The sequence below is a fragment of the Polyodon spathula genome, chromosome 4 (assembly GCF_017654505.1).
Source record: "Polyodon spathula isolate WHYD16114869_AA chromosome 4, ASM1765450v1, whole genome shotgun sequence".
Taxonomy (NCBI): domain Eukaryota; kingdom Metazoa; phylum Chordata; class Actinopteri; order Acipenseriformes; family Polyodontidae; genus Polyodon; species Polyodon spathula.
In genome coordinates, this window is record NC_054537.1 from 40402075 (window position 1) to 40427306 (window position 25232).

The following is a 25232-nucleotide window of genomic DNA, read 5'->3' on the forward strand; positions in this document are numbered from 1 at the left end:
TTAAATCAATGGAAGTAATGTTAAAACTTTACAATGCCTTAGTAAGACCTCATCTAGAATACTATGTTCAGTTCTGGTCACCTCGCTACAAAAAGAATATTGCTGCACTAGAAAGAGGGCAAAGAAGATTGAGCAGAATTATTCTGGGTTTATGAGGCATGTCATCTGTAGACAAGCTAAAAGAATTTAATCTATTCAGGCTTGAACAAAGAAGACTACACGGCGATCTGATTCAAGCATTCAAAATGCTAAAAAGGTTTTAACAATGTCGACCCAAGGGCCTTTTTCGATGTGAAAAAGGAAACAAGGACCAGGGGTCACAAATGGAGTTTAGATAAAGGGGCATTCAGAACAAAAAATAGGAGGCACTTTTTTACACAGAGAATCGTGAGAATCTGGAACCAACTCCCCAGTAATGTTGTTGAAACTGACACACTTTTATCCTTCAAGAAGCTGCTTGATGAGATTCTGGGATTAATAGCTGCTCAAAACCAAACGAGCAAGATGGGCCGAATGGTCTGCTCTCGTTTGTAAACTTTCTTATGTTCATATCTTTCAGTAGAAATTCATAAAGTAGTGTATATTTGCTTTTATTTCACTACATATGTTCTACATTTATATGGTAACATCAGGTGTTTACGTTTCTGATATTTTTAGTTATTTAAGGTGAGTCCTGGCTACTTTTATACTTTTTCTGAAATATCTACATTACTAACCCTTAATTTAGCAATTGTAAATCTCTGCCTCCAGTAATCATCAGGAAAATAGCTTACGTCACAAGCCACCACATCGGGGTAATTGACAGTTTTATTGCTAAAGCAAAGCAGTTTGTTTTAAAAATGTTTTCTATTAGTAATAAAATAAAACCCTGTCAAAGTACATTTGATTGAACTGTTAGACACTGTAGATGTATGCTGTTTAGTATTATGAAGAGTGCATAATCTTATCCTGTTTCTATTATACATATAGATATTGCCTGCTAAAAGTGATGTTCAACCAGGCATGGTCTTCATCTTTGAGCTGTTTCTTCTTCCCGGAACAAACATCCACATGAATCAGGTGGTTGGCTGGGGTGCCTTTCCAGTTTGTGACAGCTATTTTGAGACTCTAGAGGGCAAATTTAAATGCCCTTTGCTAAGAGGCCATCAAGATCCCAGGATTGACCAGTTCCGAAAAATTGAAGAGCTTATCTCATCTGATCTGGACAACTGGTTGTGTACTATTTATTTTCAGGTATGCTGTTTGATGCAAAACATCTTATTGTTACAGTTCATTAAACTGATATCCAAATTAACAAATGCAATTACCTAATGTTGAACTAAGTACGAAATTATAGTAAATGAACATGTGTATGCTAAATAGTTTTAGTGTTTTCAAACCTACCGTAAAAAATACTGCCTGTCAGATCTGGCTTAGGAAATTACTGCTTTAGACTGGCAGACATATTTAGGTGATAATACTGTAATTGTAATTGTTTACAGAATTTTTTGTTTCATTAATATAAACTAAAATACATGCTGTTTATTGCCATGATGTTCTCTGATGTGTAGTGTACTGTACAAGTGTGTGGTTTCTATTTACACACTCTTAACTGTTAAATTAAGTAGAAATGAAGGATACTAATGTTTAAAAAAGAAAATTATTGGTCATAATTACTTATATCAGTTCAGCCTGTTTCAGTATTGGTCGAACATTAGTTACAGGAGAAAAGGTTCTAATGACCTTTCAAATCATTTACAATTCTGGGGAATATTATTTACCACTCCTCAACAGATCGGGTTCAAGTGCTCACTACCTAAAGACTGATTGTTGAACATTTAATACAAATCTATATTAATTGCATTTTACTCAAGGGAATAATGTTCAAATGAATAGAGGATGTCAGTACTTCCAGTCACTAGTGTACTGTAAGCCAGTATTCAGTGGAATGTTTAATTCTTGCAATGTTGTATACAGTATATCTGTAACTGGAATTAGATTACTTTTTTTTTTTTTTAATTATAAACAAAAAAAAAAAAAAAAAAAAAAAAAAAACATTCATTGATGGTACTGGCATGTGTCTAGGTAATCAAGCTTCCACAATCCGGGCAGAATGAGGTCACCCTTCAAATCCCTCCACATGTTCATCAAAGTTCAGAATGCTTTTATGCATGTGAAAAAACTGAAGAGGGTCAAAAAGGTTGCAACACCCAGGAGTCTACTCTTAGGAGATCACAGCTCAGCCTGTCCGCTCGCTGTAGATGCTCCTCTTCATCCCTGCAAGGTTAGTTACGTCTATCCTTTTATCACCATTCGTTCTGTGCAATTAAATTGTTTTGCATTATTTTCAAAAGAAACCAAAATAAAGTCAGCGACCTCTGTAGTTGGTAAGGAACATCTGCTTTGGAGTGGAGTGACTAACCAGAGGTTGCCTTGCAAAACTTCTTGTTTATTAGAGAGGTTTAGGAGTGTTTTTTTTTTTGTTGTGTTGTTTTTTTTGTTTTGTTTTTTGGAGTTTTTTTTTTTTATTAATCCACACAGACAAAACATGTACAGTATATTTTAAAATATTTTCTGCTAAACCTGTGTGAAATCTGGCTAACAATTAACATATGAGTAGAACCCGTTCTAGCCCCTCTATGCATTTCATTTATATAAACATATTTATAAAAGGAAGTCCCTCTGTACTGCAGCATCTTGCTTACACAGGGAACCTACTGGGAGTAATCAGCCTCATCAATCATACTACATTCATATCAAAATGATTCAAACTTCAATACAACTCAAGGTACTAGAGAGTTTTAAATAACAGGAACAATATACTGCATTATGCCACCCTAAACCACACAACAGTGAACACATTTAGTTGAACTAAACATGCAGTATTATGATTTGATGATAGTTTTCATATAGTTTTGCCAAGAGAACAGAGATGAATGCATAAAACAGCAAGACGTAAAATGGTTAATAGAAACCACTGGGGGTTTTGCAATTTTTTTGTATTTTAAAAAAATAATAATAATAATAATATACCAGTTGGGTTGAGTTAATTTACTGACTGTAAACACACATCCCCTTACCTACACCCAATGTTTTTTATTTTACTTTTTTTTTGTTTTTTTGTTTTTTTTTGTTTGTTTTTTAGATGTAGTGATGGAATAGTCAAAATCTTGATAATGGCTTCTTCTTAACTCTGTGCTACAATAGGTTTACTTCTTAAATATCTTTGATTATGGTGGTAGTGGGATCTATGAGAAAGAGACTATAAAGATAGGTATTTTTTTTATTTTAGTCTCAAAAGCCTGTAGCACATTTGCTGCTAATAAATACATTGTACCTGCAGTGTATTGCCATTCACTTTGTAGGCTTCCCATTTTCTCTTTTAACACTAGAATGATCAAGGCTGTCATTTTGACTGTTTTTGGAATTTAACTTGTGATGTGTGTGTTTAAGATACGGAGCTGCGCTTTCCTGACTTTTCCTAAATATATGTACTAATTACCCTGACAAAAAAGAATCGCAAAGCTGCAAAAATTAGGGAGATAAAATACTGTCATAACTATTCCAACCAGGAGTGGTCAAATTGATGATACATATTATAACAATTAAATGTTGCAGTATTATTTGTATTTATCAGTTGGAACTTACCACCATGTACTGAAGTTTGATTATATCAGTCTGCATTCCTCAAGTGAGTGGTCTTCTGAGATTTATATTGTTTCAATGAGCCTCCTGATAGTCCATCAATCAGCCTTGACAGGTCACAGTGCCAGGCTGTCTGTATGCTCTCTGGTTACTATGCAGGTCACTTGTTTTTCTGAGAAATTCATTGTTGCCCCAATACACAATGAAAATGGATCGCAGAAGACACAGGCCAGCAAAGCAGAGTTTGGAATTACTACAAAGTTTACTAAACAACAATTCTGATGCAGCAGAGACAGACAGTAATGAATCTGGCTCTGAAGCAGACTGGGTTTGCAAAGATTAATTTTCCAGTAGCAGTGACAGAGAGGAGGGTGCCAGCGAAGCACTCAAGAGGCTAGTAATGGTGGCACTGTTGGAATCACTATAAATCCTGGTGTTGAAGCTGTAGGTGGAAGGGGTGAAGATAATATTTTGAGGGAAGTTCCAGGGCCATAGCATATGCAAAACACAACATTGATGAGAGTGCATTGAGTGCTTTACATACTGACTTGACATGCATACGCTTCACCACATACAACGTTGCACTGAAGCAGAAGCCTGACAACTACAATATGATCCCTGGTCAATGCCCTTAGATGAATTAGAAGCTTTCATTGCCCAAGTATATGCCTGTAGAGCACTTGGTGCAGAAGACTCTTGATAGCTGTGCCAAATGCGCAAAGACAGTCTGACAGTCTGCAATGAATATTTTGAAAAGTGCAAGATCTGTGTGATTTGTGCCAGCACTTAGACTTTGTAAACAATTATAAATTAAGCCCATTCTGTTCAAATGTTTATTTATTCATGTCATTTTAATTATAACATGTCTGTGTATAAACACGTAGCTTCTATTGCGTATATACACTTTGTTATGTGGGCAATATAAACCCATTTATTTAAACATTTTTTGATACTTATTTACATCATTTCAGTTGTACAGTTTTGTTTCTACAGTGCCTATAGAAAGTCTCACCCCCTTGAACTTTTTCACATTTTATTGTGTCTCTACCAACTTTGCACACCTAGATTTGGCAATATTTGGCCATTCTTGTTTACAAAACTGTTCAAGCTCTGTCAAGTTCCTTGGGAGCGTTGATGGACAGCAATCTTCATGCCACAAATTTCCAGTTGGATTTAGGTTGGGGCTCTGACTGGGCCACTCAAGGACATTTACCTTTTTGTTCCTTAGCCACTCCATTGTAGCTTTGGCTGTGTGCTTTGGGTTGTTGTCTTGCTGAAAGGTGAACTTCCGTCCCAGTTTCACCTTTCTTGCAGAGGGCAGCAGGTTTTTCTCAAAGACTTCTCTGTACTTTACTCCCTTCATTTGCCCTTCTATCCTGACAAGTGCCCCAGTCCCTGCTGATGAGAAACATCCCCATAACATGATGTTGCCACCACTATGGTTCATAGTATGGACGGTGTTTGGGTGATGCGCTGTGTTGGGTTTGCGCCAAAAACCATAATGCTTTGCATTTAGGCCAAAAAGTTCAATTTTAGTTTTGTCAGACCACAAAACTTTTTGCCACATGGCTACAAAATCCCCTGAGTGTTTTTCTGCAAACGGGATTCAAGGTGGGCTTTCTTGAGTAATGGCGTCCTTCTTGTCACCCTACCATACAGGCCAGATTTGTGGAGTTCTTGGGATATTGTTGCCACATACACAGTTTGACCAGTCTTGGCCTATAGCTCTTGCAAAGTTACCATTGTCCTCTTGGTAGCCGCTCTGATCAGTCTCCTTCTTGCTCGGTCATCCAGTTTGGAGGGACGGCCTGATCTAGGCAGGGTCTTGGTGGTGCCATACACCTTCCACTTAATAGTCTTAACCATGCTCCAAGGGATATTCAAGGCCTTTTACATTTTTTTATACCCATCCACTGATCTGTGCCTTTCAACAACTTTGTCCCAGAGTTCTTTTGAAAGCGCCTTGGTGCTCATGGTTGAGTCTTTGTTTTGAAATGCACTACCCAGTAAAGGGAACCTACAGGAACTGCTTAATTTATCCTGAAATCACGTGAATCACTACAATTTAACACAGGTGGAGGTCACTTAACTTGGTGTGTGATTTTGAAGGCGATTGGTTACACCTGAGCTAATTTAGGATTGCTATTACAAGGGGGGTGGACACTTATCCAACCAACTATTTCAGTTTTTATTTTTAATTAATTTTCTACAAATTTCTAGAATATTGTTTTTCACTTGGAAATTGTAGGGTAGGATGTGTAGATAAATGAAAAAAAAAAAACAATTTTAATTCCAGGCTATAAGGCAACAAAAGGTGAACATTTTGAAAGGGGGTGTAGAGTTTCTATAGGCAATGTATATGATATACCTGTCTATACACAAATTTATTTTCAAATATTTGTTTATTTAATTTTTTCTCGTTTATTGAGGTTGCACTTTATGTAATATGTCTATATATAAACTCATTTCTGTTTGTCAGTTTATTTACAGTGTTTCGGTTGTGTAGATGTTTTAAATGATGTTCCTGAATAAAACTACGACTTATATTCAATTGCTTGTCCTTTCAATATAATATTTATGTTGTTTTTAGTACACCAGTCAAATTGACGTAGGTATGCATGTAAATGCGGCCGTTCTAGTGTTAAAAGAAGTACATCATGGAAAACATTTGAGTTTTTGAATTTAAGTTGCATAATCAATTTAGTGTATTATCTTTTGTCCGTATGTAACATTTATATTTTGATACTCATCCTAGGACATTCCTTTACAGAACCTAGTATTGAGTTGACTTTATCCTAGTATTAATACCTGATTGGCTGACAAATTAAACTATGCATTTTCTATTAATTACATTGCCTTACAATGATTAAAACTTTTGTTTATGTGGATAGTGGCATTTTTATCCATGTAACATTAAGAATGCACTTTATCATCAGGCTATATTTCTGGTGGCTACATTAGACTCACTGCAAAACTGCCATTATATTGACTCATATTCTTCGCTGGTCTTAACTTTCTAATAAATGCTTCACAATCCAGTGATTCTATATTTGTTATAACGTTACACATTTCTAGTTATTATTGAACCCCTGTCTAACTATATGTAGTATGTAGTGCATTGAGAAGAGTGAGAATGTTTGCTTTTGCTTTTATACTACTGTATAACCGAACACCAAGAACTGTTTTCTAATCAATACTGACGTTTCTAGTCAGATATTTGTTTTCTTTAAAAACTGCATAAGTAAGGGTTTGAAATGTCTTATGCCTGGCTTGGGCCAAGTTTCAAATAGAAGGAAAATCTAAAGTCTGTAATTTCACACTGACACAAACATAAGCCTCTTTCCTTTATCTGTAGGAGACATTAGAAACCTCAATGGGTTTGTACTGTAATGAATCAAGTAGGGTATATTTGATGGTGATAGGTTGCATAGAGATTTAATATTGGGTAAACAAACACAATATGTGGCAATTCATTTCAAATTAAGAGTTTATTAGATGTTCACTTGATGGCTTTTTGGTCATTTAGAAATTGAAGGAAATGACTCCAGGGAAGCCAAAAGGCAAATGAAGCTGTTCACTTCTGTTACATAACGCTATATTCGGAATATAACATGCACAGCATTTATAATGAGCATGACTGAGCTTTTGTAGATTGTGCACCTCTTGTAAACTACCCTATAGAATGATGTATATATTACCCATGTATACTGCAAATATGTTAAAAGCACCATATACATATTGTGGCAAACCAGGGTGAACTTGCCACTTGCAAGATCTTTCAACTCTATCTTCTAGTGTAAAATGGACACTCGCTCAGAACCACAGGTAGCTTTTAAAATAGGGCGGGTCCTTATACTTATTTCTTTACAAACAAACAAAAAGAAAAGCCCAACTCCTTCCAGGAGTGCTAAACTAAACTTTTCACACATACTCTACTATTTGGGTGTCGGTGTCCAGTCCTCGTGTCCAGTCCTCGAGGGCCGCAGGGTCTTTTGGTTTTTATTTCAACTTAAGCTCTTAATTAACATAATGAATCTAATTATTTTTCAATTTGACTGTGATGAGTCAAAGGGATTTTGGTCTGTGATTCAGCCTCTCGACAGTAGATGGCATCAAACCAACTCGGGACTTCCCTTACCAAGATCTCGTGACCATGGAAAAAGTCATCTTTTGAGGGGCGGCACCTTGGTGAGGGGCGGAAGTACGAGTATGTAAATTCCAGCCACTGGAGTCAAGTGAAGGATAAGGACACTTGTCAGTTGGGGATTGGTGTTCCACTGACTACAGAGGCGGGACATTACATGCTAAAGGGAACGTACTACTGTGTTCGGGGTTGGTCCGAAAGTAAAATAGGAGGAGTAACGGGTGGAGGGAGAGACTAGTTTGGTGCAGCGGGATTTTTTAAAAAAAGAACTCTAACATTTCTTTTGTCTTTTTTTGTTTATGTATGGTTTGCCACGAAGACGATTAAAGACAAGTTATCACGGTCTGTTTTGGATTTCATCCCTGCACTCCTTCCCTCACACCATTTTGTTTTCTTTTATTATTTAATTATTTTGTTGTGTATAGATAATAAAAATAAATTATTTTATTTCTGTACACATAAATTACTGTCTGGACATTCCATTTAATACACTCTCGCCTCACATTGACATTTAATATTTTTCAAGGTCGTTTACAGTTGATGGTTTTAAAAATGCACTTGGTTCGAGGTACACTACCTATGAAATATTTTGAGGCCTGAAGAGAAGTGTAAAATGTGTCCTGTTAATCAAATAATTAGACAAATTAAATAATTGAGAGCTCAGCTGGAACGAAAGCCAGAAAACACTGTGGCTCTCCAGGAACTGAGTTTGACACCCCTGCTCTACAAGTAGTAACCCAGTACCTTGTCTTAAGGTTGCCAAACAGGTCTCTCCCCAAGCCTTAGCTTTCACACAAACAACCTACCAATGTTCTGCCCTGCTTAAGCCCAGAACACACTGTCCAATGCGACCACCGCATCTCAATGGAGGAGGTCACGTTGGAAAAAAATGCTAGCGGGCATCACACACTCGCTGATTGAAATCGCAGGAAGGGACGCACAATTTGTGATTTTTTTCTGATGTTTGACCTGCCCTTCCCTGGATGCATAACGTACAGTGGCAATGGGGCAAATCAATGACAGCAGGCACAAACATAAGGCTATGACAGTACTATCTAAAATGTTGGCTAGAGGGTGGCGTGATCGTGATACCCACATGACTCTCTCTCTTAATACACACACACACACACACACACACACAAACACACACAAGGTATTCCATTGGTTTGTATATGATGATCCATGCAGATATCTTTTGAAAACAAGCCCAGACAGCCCCAAAAGCATTGCACTTTTTAACTATTAGACTAAATATTTACAGAATACAGCACTTAAAAACTGGTGCTATAATAGCGTTTTAATTAAATTATACCAAATTTTTATTTACAATGAAAGGAAAACATAATACATGTTTTCATTATAAGCATTTGGGTGACACAGTATGCTCCCTACATTGTAAATAAAAACATAATTAGGTATAATTTTATTGAAACACTATTACTATTAAACTGATCATTGTTGTAGCAGCATTTTTAAAGAATTGTCTAAATATTTTGTATAATTGTTAAAAAGTGCAATGCTTATGGGGCTGTCAGGGTTTGTTTTCAAAAGATATCTGCATGGATCATCATATACAAACCAATGGAATATCTTGTGTGTGTATATATTAATAGAGAGAGAGAATATATGCATATCTGTCTCCAGTCACATGACTGAACACGGTGAAGTCATTGGTTGCTGACTTTGAGACTTGCGAGTCTAACAAACTGCCCATTGCGAGGGAGTAGCATCACAAAATATTAAAATGTTTAAACTTTGCAATCGATCACACATTCCTATAAAATCGCATCGCAAAGCATAACACACTGCCTGATGCAACGCTAAAATCGCATTGCTATTGATCGGATCTGGTGGTACCTCCAGGGCTTATATACACACCTGCCTTAATTACTAGCAGGTGTGCTTAATTAACCCTTTGCGGTCTTATGTCGGGCCAGGTCCGACATTACAATTTTCCCTTTCCAGTCAAACAGACGTAAAGCACAGGTCTCAAGTTTAGCTTAGCACTCCTGGAAGGAGTTTGGCTTTTTGTTTTCCCCGAACTAAAGGGCTGGGACAGCTAAGCTGTTTTCCCAACACAAACATTCTTTTTAATTTGACCAGGCTGGGCAAAGCCTTCACTGGTCAAACACATAGCACTCCTTTCTGTTCCCAGCTCCCTAGCAGTCCACTTCCTACTAGGGGCACAGGTCTGTTTTTATGCCATGTGGCTGAGGCTAAAGTATAAACCACGACAGGCCGTGTGGTTCCCATGATACATACCACGCTTGGGATGGTGATAAGGTCCGAGGCCCAAATTTAATTAAATTAAATTTATTGTTCGCTTATTAAAAATAAATGGCACATGTCTGTTTAGTGTGAATTTCTGCATTGAAAGTGGCATCAGAAACTACAGGACTGAGCACACACTGGGCGGAGTTTCAAATGATAGCGAGGAAGTAAGGGGAGCAGCTGCCATGGATGCTGAAGCTGTATCTTAATGTGAGTTTGTGTCCTCGTTATATGCAAGTCTGTTTTCATCCTTTTGGATCTCAAAAGATGTTTTTGTTAGTTGTTGGACACCCTCGCATTCAAATCATGCCAGATTAAGTCCAAGATCAAATCAGATTTTACGCGACCGCGGTGTCAGGGGACAGTGCCTCAATTTCCCGCAGATGCTTCAGATCCAGGCTGGTAGTTCGAGGGGTGGTGTCTGTCCTTGTCTTTACCTTCTTTTTTCATGACTGACAGGAATACATTCTTGTTGGCTGTCAGCAGAGATGTTACAACTTCTACTGTTAAAATATCTATTTAGTCCATCTGAGGGTTATAAAACTGGAGACTGAATACTGTTTCCCAGTTTTTTACTTGTTTCCTTAAAATTAATGTCTGTATTTTTCTCTTTAAACCAGTCTTTAAGTACTAATAGCCCACACAGTGTTTTCTTTTTAGTGTTTTTCAACCTTTGTTTTCTTCTGTTTCTATTTGCTGTTCTTCATCTACTGTTATGTGTCTACTCTTGACAGTTACTGGTGCTTCTGTCTTCACTCAGAAAATTGGTGGTGTACCAGTTGTCTGGAGTTTCATCCCCTTATATATTAAATAAAATAGGTGGAATGCCACTCATTTTTGGCTGTGGTTTTGTAACTAATAGCAAATAAAATGGCAGTTTGTCATAGAATTTAGAATGCAGTTGTGCGTAGTGATTTATTCAGTATGAAGCGGCTCATTAGTATGCAAGCCATGGTATACACGCTATATATATATATATATACATACATACATACACACACACACACACACGGTCATGTGATGCTGTTTAACCAATCAAAGGTTGTTATTTTTCCAAGCAGTGTTACATATAATGTAAAATGCAGAACTGATCCACACATGTGTTGTATTTTATGTGTTTCTTTGCAAACTACAAAAGCTAGTATCCATTTCTAAAGGGTGTAGCTTATTATCAGTATGTTTAAAAAAAGTGATAACATCTGTTAAAAGTAGTTATTTTATTGTACTGTCAATTGTTAATGTTAGGACACTGCCTTTCATGCTCTGTTAAGTTTGATTTGCACATGATGTCCTACATTTCTTTAGTATGAAACAAAATGCAGTGTGTTGCATAGCTTAAGCGAGTTTGGACTCCTGCTATTTAAAAAAAAGGTTTTTTTTTTTTGTTTTTTTTTCTTTAGCGGTGCTCATCTTTATTTAACAGTTTCAAACAAACTTGTCGGACTACTAAAGCTTTGAGCTTTTATGTAGTGTTTTAATTGCGAATGAGTTCTGACAGGTCTGCAGTGTAGTAACCTGGCCCATCTTAATCTGATGTTGGCTGACAGCTCCATACCATTCTCAGAGAAAAAGAACATGTGGAAGAAATTGTTCTGTTACATTTCACAGCTCGCCACTTCCTCTGCTAGACAACCTTTAACCTCCCATAGAGATCCTAACACCCACAAGGGAAGTATTCCCTCTAGTGCAAAGGAAGTAGGGAATGAGATTTATATTGTTCATCCAGTGCATCCAAAAAATAGGAGGCAAGGACCAAAGGGGAATGAACTTGAAATGCGTTTGGTTTTATTTTACCAGGTTAACTCCCTACCATATATACACTTTTACTCAGGTTGAATTCAGGTTGGAATTCAAGTCACATTTATGTGCATATAATTCTCTGTTTTCCTTAATTGTTTTCAAAAGGAAGAGGTGCAAAATAAATTAATATCCAGATGTTGGTGTTAAACATATAATATTGTCTTTAGTTGAAATACAAGATAAAAAAATATTTAGCAGATAAAATAACGATGCACAAATATGAGTACACTAGAGTAATATGCACATAAAAGAGACATAGGGGGCTATTTTCAAACTGGATCTGCTGGAGGATAGTGTTATACGCCATTATTTCGACCACTTTTTCTGCACCTCTGTTAGTTTTGTTATTTGTTATTCTCATGCTTTCATTTTGATGAAAAATATAATGATCTAAGAATCTGTGCCTGTTTTCTAAATATCAAAGTGGTAGATAATTTAAACTTTCACCAGTTTGCTTTCTGCCTGGTTCAGAATGGTTAGTAGTCTATCTACCAATAAAAAGAGTGACAGCACTTTAGGCAACTATCGTGCCCCCCTTAACCTTAACATTAACCTTTTATATCCCCCTCAAAATTCAGGATGCCACTTTTTCATGGGAAAGCTGCTGACATGAACCTGTATCGATTATTTATTTATTTATTATTTTTTTTATATAAACCGTACACACAAATGCCCAGGCTGTGAAAAAAGACTTAATTCAGATCACATCTTAGTTTTTATCCAACAATATGAAGTGGTTAACCTGTCAGTTTTACAATGCAGCCGATCACTACTTGTGACCTCACTGTTCATAGCATGTACTGTTAACACTGACTTTCACAAACTTAAGTGTACACAAAGCACTTTGATATACATTGGAGGGAAAAAAACCCTGTATGTGTGGTTACACTTCATAAAGGCATTTGTACTTTACACCAGGAAGAAGTTTTTAAAAAGAGGCTACCGTTTTCTTTTAGACACAAGTTGGATTCTGACTTTTTCATTCTTATGAGGAAAAAATTAAGTGCAAAACAACGCTAAATATAGTGTTCTTATAATTCAAGTAACTGATTTAACTGTGCCACCTTAAATAAATATGCTAAGTTTGCTTTCTTTTGCTACGTTTACAACATGCTTACCATAAAATGTTTAAAGCAAACAATTTGTATCCTATTATGATCCATTAAATGCTGCAATTTAAGTTTACTTGTAAAAACAGGATGAACAGTTATTTATTTCATTTTTTGTAGCCCATAAAGTTACTGATGCACATCCTCTTGAGAGCATATAGAGCCCACAGAGTTGGAGCCTGTGTGAAATGTATATATGTGTATACAGCCTTCCTATTTTATATATTTGTATTTAGTGGATAAGTTAAAACATTACTTTTTGGTTCTTGGTGCATCTAAATAAATAATCATTACTTGAACAAGATGTCATTTTGATTGGAGCCGTCACTTTACCATCACACTTTTAATTTAAAATATTGCACAGTTAACAACCTAAATCTTTTATCCATATTGCTTCCTGATGTACTTGTACCCTTAAATTTGATGATCAAAATACTGTAACTTTATTGTAATTGTTAATGTGAATAGCGATATTGCTTCTGGCTACCAGAGTAATGAATGGTAATGATCATTTGTATATGCACACAAACATTTTTATTGGTAAATGGCAATGCCAGTACATTTGCCAGTATATTATATATGTGGCAATTTAAATTTACTAGAAACAATCTGTTAATGTTACATTGCTGCATTGTCCTGCAATTGTACAGACATTCTTAACAGTGTAACCTACCTACAAAAATAATAAGAAAAAGATTAATACAAAAAAAAAAAGTAATACAATATATATTGCATTTGCGTTTTAGGACAGGTTTTATTGTACTTATATAACATTGATAACAATGTTTTTTTTTTCTTTCTTTTTCGGTAGATTACACTGTTTAAATTCTCCTTATTTATTATAATTTAAAGTTCCTAAGAACCACACAAAATGTATGCATGAAATGCGATCTGCCGGCTGGTAAAACGGAGGTTATTTTTTAATGGATTGAAAGGTGGAAAAATTCTGCGGATTTTGCCATTTCCACCAAAAATGAAACCCCTTTCCAAAGAGGGTCCATAATGTACAATGACAACTGTATATATATATGTACACACACACACACACACACACACACACACACACACACACACACACACACACACAATATATATATATAAGAGAAGATATATATATATATATGGTTTGTGTGTGTGTGTGTGTTGTGTAACCATTATTTTGTCATTATTTCTAAACAGTTTTAGATATTTTAATGAGTCTTTTAAGAGAGTGTCACAATTGGACAACAGAATCCCACCTGCAAGGTACCATTACTAGAGGCAAAAGGGTAGAAAATGCAGAGAAAGTGGTACAACAGCATGATTATGTAGGTTATCCTGCCGTTGTTAATTTAGGAACAAAAAGGGATTTTTTTTGTGTGATACCCCTATTTTTTTATGCCTACCCTATATATATATATATATATATATATATATATATATATATATATATATATATATATATAGCTTACAAAGTGAATAACATATTCAAATTCAGTCCCAACATTATAAACCGTCTGAAAATAATAGTGAGTAATTGTGTAAAAAAGGCAGTTTAAGGAATACAGTTCATAACCTCTCAGATTGTCTTCCATTATGCTACTTTGAGAATTACTTTTAAAAACATAATGTAAGTAATGGACATTATGGGTCATTGATTCCCCTGTATAAGTGTTTTGACTCCATTCAGTTTGATGCCATGTTCGTTTACGGCATGATGTTAGCACATTTGGCATTTTGTGAAATGGAAAAATAACAGAATTTCTGATTATGAATACTCCCTATTTCCATCCGTCTACATCAAAGAAAGTGCTGAATATTCATTCTTTCAATGTTGACCTTACATTTGTTAATAAATAATACATTATTCCATACAATACCTATCAACCCAACTCTGAAACTACTAACAACAATAGTTTAGAAAACAAAACTATAAACAGGTCAAATGAGTGCAACAGAGGTAATGGATAATTTTGTAACTGTATACTTTACCTTTACCTTAAACATATTGATATGTAACTGTAGGCATTTAATATATTTACGAGCAAAAATACTAATTCAAAACTACAGCTGTGTTAAAATTAAATATGAAGTCTATTCCAAGTGTGAAAAAAATTGACTGCATTCTCCAAGCTAAACAGCACTGCCATTAAGTAGATTTTAGCCTTCAGACATATTGCTGATTGCAAGCCTCTATTTAAAACTTATTATTACAGATATATTTAATTCCTGAAGCAAAAGAAAAAAATTATATCATCTTGGAAGTTTCCATATTTATTATAGTGATGTGACTGGCTGTAAAAAAAAAAAAAAAAAAAAAAAAAAAAAAGAAAAAAGTTTCTCATACTGAAATTTTTACATGTATCAAGCTAAGGTTTACTTAATTAGAACCTTCAGGCGATGAAGGAACCCTTTTTTAAATTCTGTGAATGTTAATATGCTAAATAATGCAAAGCCTCGGCTCTTCAAGCATGAGACACACATCTGGCGGCTTAACATTTAAATTACAGAAAAAAAGAAAAAACACTTCAGAAGTAATTTTCCAAGGGAAGGAAGAATGGGAAATGTATTACAACTAAATTTAATTTATTTTTAGATTTTTCATCATGTCTAATTGCATGCATTAGACTGGTTTTACTTATAATGTTTATTCAGATTTGGTGTAGGTCTTGTATGGGGGGATTGGACTAGCAGTGTTTCCTCTCAGCATTACCAAGTATCGAGAGATCAGGAGAAGAATAAAACAAATCTGCCAAATGCTGGCAACAGCAATTCCAGTAATAGCTGTAAAGAAAGAAAAAAAAAAAGAAAAATGAGTTGTGTGGCTACAAAGTGCTTACACAGTATGACTAATTTTTTCATTTAGGCATTCTGCATTTTATGGATTTAGGGGTGGATTGTTTTAGAGGCTTGCAATATGTTGCTATGTAAATATCTTGCTAGAGATATTTAAATTTGAAATTACTATTTTTTTAGCAAAAGAAGAAAGCTGACAGATTTTCAGGAAATTGATTAGTCCTCCACTGAAAATAATAACAGTGCCATATGAGGAATTGTGCATTCATATTTGGTTTATCCAGTTACGGTATGTTAGTATTTATCAAAAAAATGCTGCTGTTTGACAACAAAATGGTATATAAAATGTTTTTATTCTAATTGTAATCTAAAAATGTGGATTTCACGAAGAATATTTTTAGAGCTGTTGTATAAAGGGAAATTTGAATTATCAAGTCACGTTTAGAGAATTGAGTTATTGTTTGAGAAAGTTTTACTCTATTTAAAAGAGCCTAAGCTTTTTATTGTGTCTTTTTCAGTGAATGAGACAGTGCACTAAAATATACTATTGTACAAAGTATTATAGTTTTTTTTTTTAGGTTGCAGAATGCAAATATTAGCTAAATGTAGGAGCATTAAGTAAATTTAAGTAAAAGCTTCTTCCCTGGTTTATATTGCGTATTAGAAAAATTTCCAGATAAATATATTATAATCATAGATATACAAAATGGATTTTGGGAGCAAACTTAATTTAACTGGTGAAAACAAGTTGGATTGAAAGATAGTGTGTTTGTAAAGATACATGTAATATTAATAATTTTTTTACATACATGTAGCAAATGAGCCGCCAATATTATTAAAACAATATTAATAAAGAATTTACAGAGAAATTACATTGGCAGTATTGGTTCAAATAAACAAGAAACCAAAGTAGGACTTCTTATACCAACATACATGCAGTGCAACTAGAATTCTGTAGGATTGTATTTGTCTTACAAAGTTACCAGAAACATAATGCAGCTATGACATGCTTAACTATGTTGCAGGAAATGATTGCGATAAATCAAAACCTGAAAATGCAAAGAAGACAAGTGATCCAATCCCTGCAAATGAAGAGAATGGAATGTACTATAAGGTGAGAATGTGTTTTTAAAATGTATCACCCTTGAAAGTACACAAGCCGCTCCATTATTATCTTAGATTTGTCAAAAATACATTTCACACTAGCAGGTATTTTCAATATTCAAAGCCAGTTTTGATGTGCTGAAATTCAGTGAAATCAGCAGTGCCAGCAAACCCTTTTTTTGTTGCATTTCCTGAGCTACTGAAGACTTAAACAAAATTAATCAAAGCCTAGAAGTTACCTGCCAACTTTTGAAGTGTTAATAGCAAAACCTTCTTTGCTGATTTTGCAATGCTGTTTCAGGTTATCGCTGTCACTGCTCCTTCAATGTGGCTTTTTGTTGATTGTTTCAAAAATAAAAGTCTCTGTATAAATAAAAGAAAGAACTCGGTATTTCTTACAAGCACACCAGTCTTCTTATGAACTGATCTCGGCATGTCTTGACAATTGTTGACCTCATCAGAGCTTTTTTGTTCAGGTTCAACATTTTTTTATATACATTCTTTAGCTCCCTTGAGTTGTTCTGTACATGAAAACAGCACATTTTTAAAAAATGTAGTTTTCCTGTCACTTATTTTCAACTGATCATCTAATGATTTAATGCAGTGATCTCAAACCAGGTAACAGTGATCATGAATTGTATCCAAAATGGACTACACTACCAGGCCAAAATAGCAAAGGAATACTACATCTTTCTAGTATTAATATTTAATTTTTTCACTGTTTAATGCTCTATTATGTGTGATTTGTGGTTTTGGCTTAGTGGCTATGTTTATCTTATTTTCATTCAATTTGTATACTAAACAGAAAGAGTTAAATGAAGATTGCAACAAGCATAATCCACACCTGAAAGCAGACTCCTCTTCAAAAGACAGTGTGAAGGATTTCCAGTATTGTTTATATGCAGACAAACTGGAAGAATACCACTTCTCTTTACGGTAACTATTACATACTCCTTTGTGGTGTGATTAAAACAGTGTTGAACACTTTATGGTAGTGCCAGCTGGCAATGAAAATCTGCAAATGTGTATAGAGTAACAAGGGTGCAGTGGTAAATATAACTCATCCTTTCCTAATTGTAAGACTTCCTGTTGGATAATGTAGAGCATATCAGAACCTTTAAACATTATTTTAAGACCTTCTGAAATACTAGACATTAAAGATTATACCCAATAGTCCATGAACCCAACAGCAGGGAGGATGAAAACACTTTCACTTTGACTTATGAGCCAAACTGACACTATTGTGCTTTGACATGTTGATTAGGTGGCTTATACCAACATTCTGACAAAATTGGCCATTTAGTGCAAAAAACTCCACAATACAAAAACAAATACAGTTTGGTGTCTTAATGGTATTGGCCTGGTTTCCATGCAGCTTAGAAAGTCGATACTCTCTCTCCACAGTCATTATTAATGCGACCCAGCACACACATACCACATACATTTCACGCTCTATAGGAAGTGCGCGTCTAAAATACTGTATGACTTTAGAGTGAGAATGGGATTTACCCACCCTTTAAACAGCTGTACAATTTTGTTTGCAGGCAAACATGTTTGTAAGTCATACATTATGATTACGAAGCTTCAGCAGTAAAAATCCTGTTTTGGGACCAAACAATCAATTATTAGCAAGCTTCTTTGACCAAATAGGAAAAAATAAGCATACAGTGAGGGGTTAGAAACCTCTAAATTGTGTATTTTTTTTTTTTTTTTTACGTGTTGCCATTTATTCAATGTTTCAGATTGTTGCCATTTAACTTTATAGTTCAGCTGTTTTATAAGCAAGGTTATAAAAAATACTGAACCTACTACAAATAATAAAAAAAAACAAAAAAAACAAAAAAAAACCCCACATAAATACATAAATAAATAACAAAGCCTTTGCGCTTATTGTTTTAGCCTAGAGTTTTCTGTCCCTTAGTAATACAATGCAGTTCATGTACCATTTTGTACCGAAATATGTATTAAATTAACATAGCTGTATTATTGCTGAAGTCAACACCAGGCTTGAGCAAATTCATTGAGCAAGAATCTGTAGACAACGACAAGAACTAGATGTGTACAATTATTTATTTCAGCTTTTTTTTTTTTTTTGCAACACTCCAAAAATGCTAATTCAAAAGTATTCATACCCTTTGATGCTATAATAGTATTGTCTAGAAGATGGTAAAAATATCAATATGATAATTCAGAATCTAATTCTAGAAAAGTCTAGAAAATGCTGGATTGTAGGTGAACATTCTTACAGAGTATAAAAGCATAGGCATAGGGTGATTGCTGTCATTATGAATAAGTCAATATGGGAAAAAGTAAGAGCTAGCTGAAGACCTTAGGCAGAAAATTATTTATTGTCATAAAGCTGAAGAAGGATGCATGAAGATTTCCAAACATTTGTTTCCCAATTTCAACTACTGTTTCTATTATCAATAAGTACAAGACTCATGGTGCTGTCACAATTCTTCCTCGGTCTAGAAGAAAGAAGGTTCTTTCACCAAGAGCAAGTAGAAGAATTGTGAGGAAGATTAACAACAATCTGAGATTGACTGCCAAAGATATTCAAAGTGAACTGGCTGCAAGTGGGACTGGGGTTTCCATTTCAACCATAGGTCGAGTATTGCATGGTGAAGGTCTCAATGGTTGCAGGCCTAGTCAAAAGCCACTCTTAGGAAAACCTCACAAGGACATTTGCTTAATGTTTGCAAAACAGGATTTGAATGATGGATATGAGTTCTGGTCAATGGTTTTGTGGAGTGATGAAACAAATTGAGCTATTTGTTCATGCTGACAGTCGTTAGGTTTGGAGAAAGTCTGGCATGGAGGTGGTAATATCCTTCTTTGGGGCTGTTTTTCCTGTTCCTGTTTTGCACAGGAAATGTAGTTCCAATACATGGTAAAATGGATTCCATCTCATACCAAAAGATATTGGCCAATCATCTGAAATCCTTTGCTAAAAAACTTGGTTTAAAGTGCAACTGGATGTTCCAACACAACTACAATCCAAAGCACACATCAAAATCTACTTCAGTATGGTTAGAGAAGAATAAAATCAAGGTTCTGGAATGGCCTAGTCAAAGTTCTGAACTAAATCAGATTGAGAATCTTTGGTATTGAGTTGAAGAAGGCTGTGCACAAGAGAAGTCTTCAGAATTTGAATGAACTAGAAAAATTATGCATTGAAGAATGGTCAAAAATCACTAAATAATCATACCAAAACTCATTGACAAATATCCTATTTACTTAAGTATTGAGGTTATTATTGCTAAATGTGCCCCCCACTAACTAATTTCATTTTCTTTGTCAGGGTATGAATACTTTCGAATTAACATTTCTGGAGTTTTGAAAAAAAAAAAAAAAATGAAATAAATAATTGTAGACATCTGTTTCTTGTACCTTTTTTTTCTTCATCCACAAAAGCAAAACATTTGCTACAAAATATTTTTCCTATAATTGTTTGTGTTCAAGAAATTTCTAGAAATTATAAATCTCCATTGGGGTATGTAAACTTATGACTACAATTGTATATACCTCGGATGAGGTGTAAAACCAAGGTCCTATGTTTAAGTGACTCTGCAGAAGTTGTGTTGTTGATATAGAGTTCACCCCCTAGTTTTTGGATAAGGCTCTAAAAGTTGCTAATCAACTCTGGATAAGTTGATAAAACTGTCTGCTAAATGACTAAATAATAATAATAATAATAATAATAATAATAATAATAATAATAATAATATTGTGGATAATAGGTCTATAACAAATATATGCAGTCAAAAATATTTAGCAAATAATACAAGGATAGTACACAGAGCTTTATTAATTTTAATTTTATTATTATTATTATTATTATTATTATTATTATTATTATTATTATTATTATTATTATTATTATGGTCTAACTCTATGTCTGTTTTTTTCCTGTACTTTTTCATTCAATTTTTTTGGTAGCCAAATGAGACAGGCAGCACTTATGGTGCTTCAACACCTATTGTGCATTTTAGAAGTACCTAAAATCTTCATGGAAGCCCAGTTACTATAAAGCTGTTTGATTGAGTCTGTGGTTGTAAATTCATACACAAACATTACATATAATTATAACTAATCCAATATACGTAAACCTCGCTCTTAAAAGGTCCGATTTTTTTCATGTACCTTTGTACATGGTTGGCACACCATGATGGTTTTATTTCACTCTTTTTCCACTCTGAAAAAAAAGAAAAGGGTTTTCTTTTAACGGGGTAACAACGGGTGTTTCTTGGAAAAAAAAAAACAAAAAAAAAAAAAACACCGTGTACCCCATCTAATTAAATTTCAGTAATATTTACATTAATATATTATGAGTTTCCACAAAGAATTACAACCTGAATTGTATCAACAAAATAAATTACTTCAAATCCAGTTCATAGCGCTGTTTACACTATTAGGCTACAAAGTAACATTTTAACAGGAAACATACTTTTGGTTACTTCCTTATTAAACTTCCCATTTGAATTATAGTTATATTTATTTTTTAAATGTCGGTAGTCTATTACAGATCCTTGCCTCAAAAGTAACCTCTCAATAAATAATCTTGAGTAACTGTTTTCAACCAGAAATTTGAAACTATAGTTTCAAAGAAAACAACTCAACAGGGAACCATGGAAATATGTTTTGTGATATAGTAATAGTTTTACATCATTCACATTTACTTACAGTATTAATCTATATTTAGAAACAGGTAAAAGTATTATAGCAATATGGCCTTTACTGAAAGGCTGATGTCTAAATCTGTTGTGTATAATAACATTAGGTATGCTGGGTGTTCCATTACTGGTGATAAAACCTGTGTTCCAGAATATAATAAAGAAATGATTATTATTATTATTTTTTAAATCAGTTAATCAGAGCATGTGAATGATTGATTTATCACATGTCTTATAAGTCCCATATGAAATGACATTCAAGTAATACCCAACGCTATTCTAATACCAGTTCTCTAAGGCAAGACAATTGACCCTGTCAACACACTGTGTAACTTAAGTGAGGATACCTTGTGACACATTATATTATATAATTAGATGTTGTTCTACACAAAAATTGTAACACACCCTGAAATGACAGTAATGTATGCTGTTCTATTGATTGTGTTGAGTATCACCAGAAATACAAATCCATATATCACTAATGAAATGCAATATTAATTTCTTATTATGTAAGGTCCACTATTATGATATTTACAATAAATATATAATATATATATATATATATATATATATATATATATATATATATATATATATATATATATATATATATATATATATATAATTGTGCCATGGTCTTTGTGTAAGTCTTGTTGGCTGAACAATACATGTGTGAAGTGGTTTTCATGTTTCAAGTGCTTGGCACTGGTGCCATTTCTAATGGTAATGGCTTATTTGTAAATAATAATAACTGCTTATTTGTAAACAAACATTTGTACAGGTTACATGAAAACCACCTGAAGGAAAATTCTTTTCAAGTTTTTTTATTTATTTTTTATTTCACCCATTCCCGTACCATTCCAGCATTTCATGTTCATTTCTGCTCGTAAGTTGCTCTTAACTTCAGCATTTTGGGTTACCAGTAATAACAAATTAGGAGCTCCAAAAACAACATGGTCTTTTCTTGGCTGAGTTTTAGTGTAAATGATGTTCATATTTTAACATGATATATGGTTGCAATAAAAACTAATTTGAATTTGAATATTTCAACAAAGAGCCATAGTCCCTAATGTCACATATCAGTAAAAAAAATTAAAATAAAACAAATTTAAAAAATGTTAATATTAAGTAAAAATACATATTTTGCATATTGACTAAATTCACTTTGAATAAGGAATGAAATACAGTTCCCCTGGTTTCTCCCTTGTTGTCAGTAGAGTGCTGTGTATGGTCTGGTTTAGTTTCAGTAACCAAAATACTGTTGCATGTTTTGTGGACAATCTGTTTTAATCAAACTGACTTGCGCTTATCAATTAGGTCTAATTAGCCCAATTAACAAGACTCTAATTACACTGAAATGTACCCCCCAAATCTCATACCAATTAAATGTGTGAATTTTCTTGTTATACAAAAATGAATAAAAAAGACAAAGTGTAAAATAAAATTGTGATCTTAACCCCAGAGAGACTAGAAGCCACAGAACAGCTATTCAAGGTTGAACATGTCCAAGGTTAAAGTTTCTATTGACAGATCACTTCTAAGTGTCTGATTAGCTTGTTACACTATAATAGTGAGAAACCCAACATTACAATCAAAGACTTTGTCATGGTGTTTTATGCTGACACTTAGCTATCATACAGAATGATATTTGTATTATCTTGTCTACACAGGAACAGGATTTTGATCAAAAATTAGTATGACATCTATGAGAATAATGAGAGTTGAGACTAATGTAATAGAGATGTCTGACATAACTTTTGATAAAAAAAAAAAAATAATACGTGGGCGGCAAAAACAAGAACAGGGCCTTGAAAAAAAAAAAAAAATCTGTTTATGGCCTGCTATGAGTTTGAAGCTTCCGTTCCTGTATGCCTTTAGGAAACACTGTTAAAGAACTTTCATGACATAATTCAATTTATAACTGCACAGTATATACCTTCAGCATGCCTGACATGTTTACAATTGTTATCATTATTTCTTTTAATATTTACAGTCCTCCCCAGCTGTACTGCTCCTGTTATAATGACACCCTCTTATTCTGGTATCTATCCTTTCAAAACTGATGTGTACCAATATAAACCAATATTATTTGTACCTAGTTCTGTCACCCTCCCAGTGCACCTAGCAAAGCAAACATTCATAACTGCATTACAGCCTCACTCTACCTCCAGCGAGATACTCATAACCAAATCAAATGCAGAAAATATCTTTTGACACATGTCCTCAATGTTAATGTACATAATACACCAGTGCCATTGTTGTACTCAAAAATAAAATAAAACTGAATTTTAAAATGTCAATTTTTCTCAAGATTACATACTTTAGTGGCCCTTGTTATAATGCTAGCCTTGCTATAGTGCTATGTTGTCACTTAACTGGTAGTTGCAGGTACTTGCTGTAACCATTGTGCTACAATAGACCCAATTTCACTTCCATTTACTGCATAATGAAATAATGAAGAATTGAAATAACTGTATAATAAACAATGACAATTGCTTTTGCTAAACTTGACTGTAATTTAGCTGACCATGTGATTTCACATTGAAACAAATGCAGATGCCTCCTTTCATCATGTATTCCCACTTGTGCTCTTTAAAACACCTTCACATATGTTTCTGTTTCAATCCTGTCATGCCACGCTTGCTGTTTATGCCATATAGATAGAACAGATTGAGTTTACCTTGAGCAGTGATGATAAATGAGACTTTAGAGGACTGAAAGACTCATATCCTTCTTTCATTTGTTTAGAATTGATAACGTTGTCTGAATGTTGTACTTGACTGGGTGTGTGAGGCATCAAATTGGTATTTCATGCAGGAAGAACTGGACAAAATGTTTAGATACATGCAAACAGTATTTTTCAGTCATGTCTCAATTTCATTGAAAACAGAGTGGCCTATTTATCGAGCTTCAAATCTTGCAAATTAATTTCACTCTCTTGTTCTCATGGTTCCTAAAGCAGACTTTGTGATGTTGTTTACATTTCTCTCTTTTTTGTAAATGAGTAATGCTGCAGGCTACAGAATGCCACATGGTCATGCCGGATACTTCTACAAAAACAATTATTTTATTTCCTAGATAAACTATGGCTAATAGCTAATGCAAAAGTGAGTTTTCAAAGCAGCTGCATATAGGATACAGTTTCCTTTCAATTGGAAGACAACCAGCATCCAATACTTTTGGCATATGCCTGCCTTAGGTAGGTATTCGCTGAGCATTTATGTCAGGGCTGCCAATAGGCCCCTCTATGGAGTGACGTCCTCGGTCCTGCATGACCAGGGAATAAGTGGTCGCTCCGTGGACATCACTTCCTCTTTTGCCTCTTACTTTGGTAAGGTAAGCAGTCTAACCTGATTGTGTTTTGAAAGCGCTCCTCCAAGTCGACTGCAAGTCCCTTGCATTCATGCTGAGGGCTGGTTTGCCGCTCTCGTGAAATCAGCGGCTCCATTTTAGTCTTTTTTTCTTTCTTGCGGCCTGCTTTTCTTGTGCCGCAGGCCGTCTTTTCTTGCCTGTCCGTCATATGAGTGGCACTGCGTGTACAGTATAGGTGTGTGGGTGTGTTGTTTTTCAGGCTACACCTTCAGGGAGAACACGGTTCCTCCGCCAAGGCTCAGCTTGCCACCCCTGCGGTTGAGCAACAACAGCCAGTCATCCTTGTATCCTACACCTGGGCTGTGTTCTAACCTGCCCCACTGTGAAGTAGACCTCCTCAACTGCCTGGGCCCACCAACC

General features: G+C 34.7%; 1 protein-coding gene across 1 annotated transcript; it reads left to right on the forward strand.

The window, feature by feature from the left end:
- Positions 1–975: 975 nt before the first annotated feature.
- On the forward strand, positions 976–25183 carry LOC121313933. The gene is made up of 5 exons (XM_041246709.1): positions 976–1233; positions 2065–2263; positions 16749–16837; positions 17633–17763; positions 25072–25183. Exons 1-5 carry the CDS (start codon positions 1003–1005, stop codon positions 25181–25183), a joined length of 762 nt encoding a protein of 253 aa, XP_041102643.1. The 5' UTR covers positions 976–1002.
- The last annotated feature ends 49 nt before the right edge of the window (positions 25184–25232 follow it).

Coding starts and splice junctions, on each gene's coding strand:
- LOC121313933 (XM_041246709.1), top strand. CDS start 1,003: ATGGTCTTCATCTTTGAGCTGTTTCTTCTTCCCGGAACAAACATCCAC. Junction 1,234..2,064: donor TGTGTACTATTTATTTTCAG/GTATGCTGTTTG, acceptor GCATGTGTCTAG/GTAATCAAGCTTCCACAATC. Junction 2,264..16,748: donor CTCCTCTTCATCCCTGCAAG/GTTAGTTACGTC, acceptor ACTATGTTGCAG/GAAATGATTGCGATAAATCA.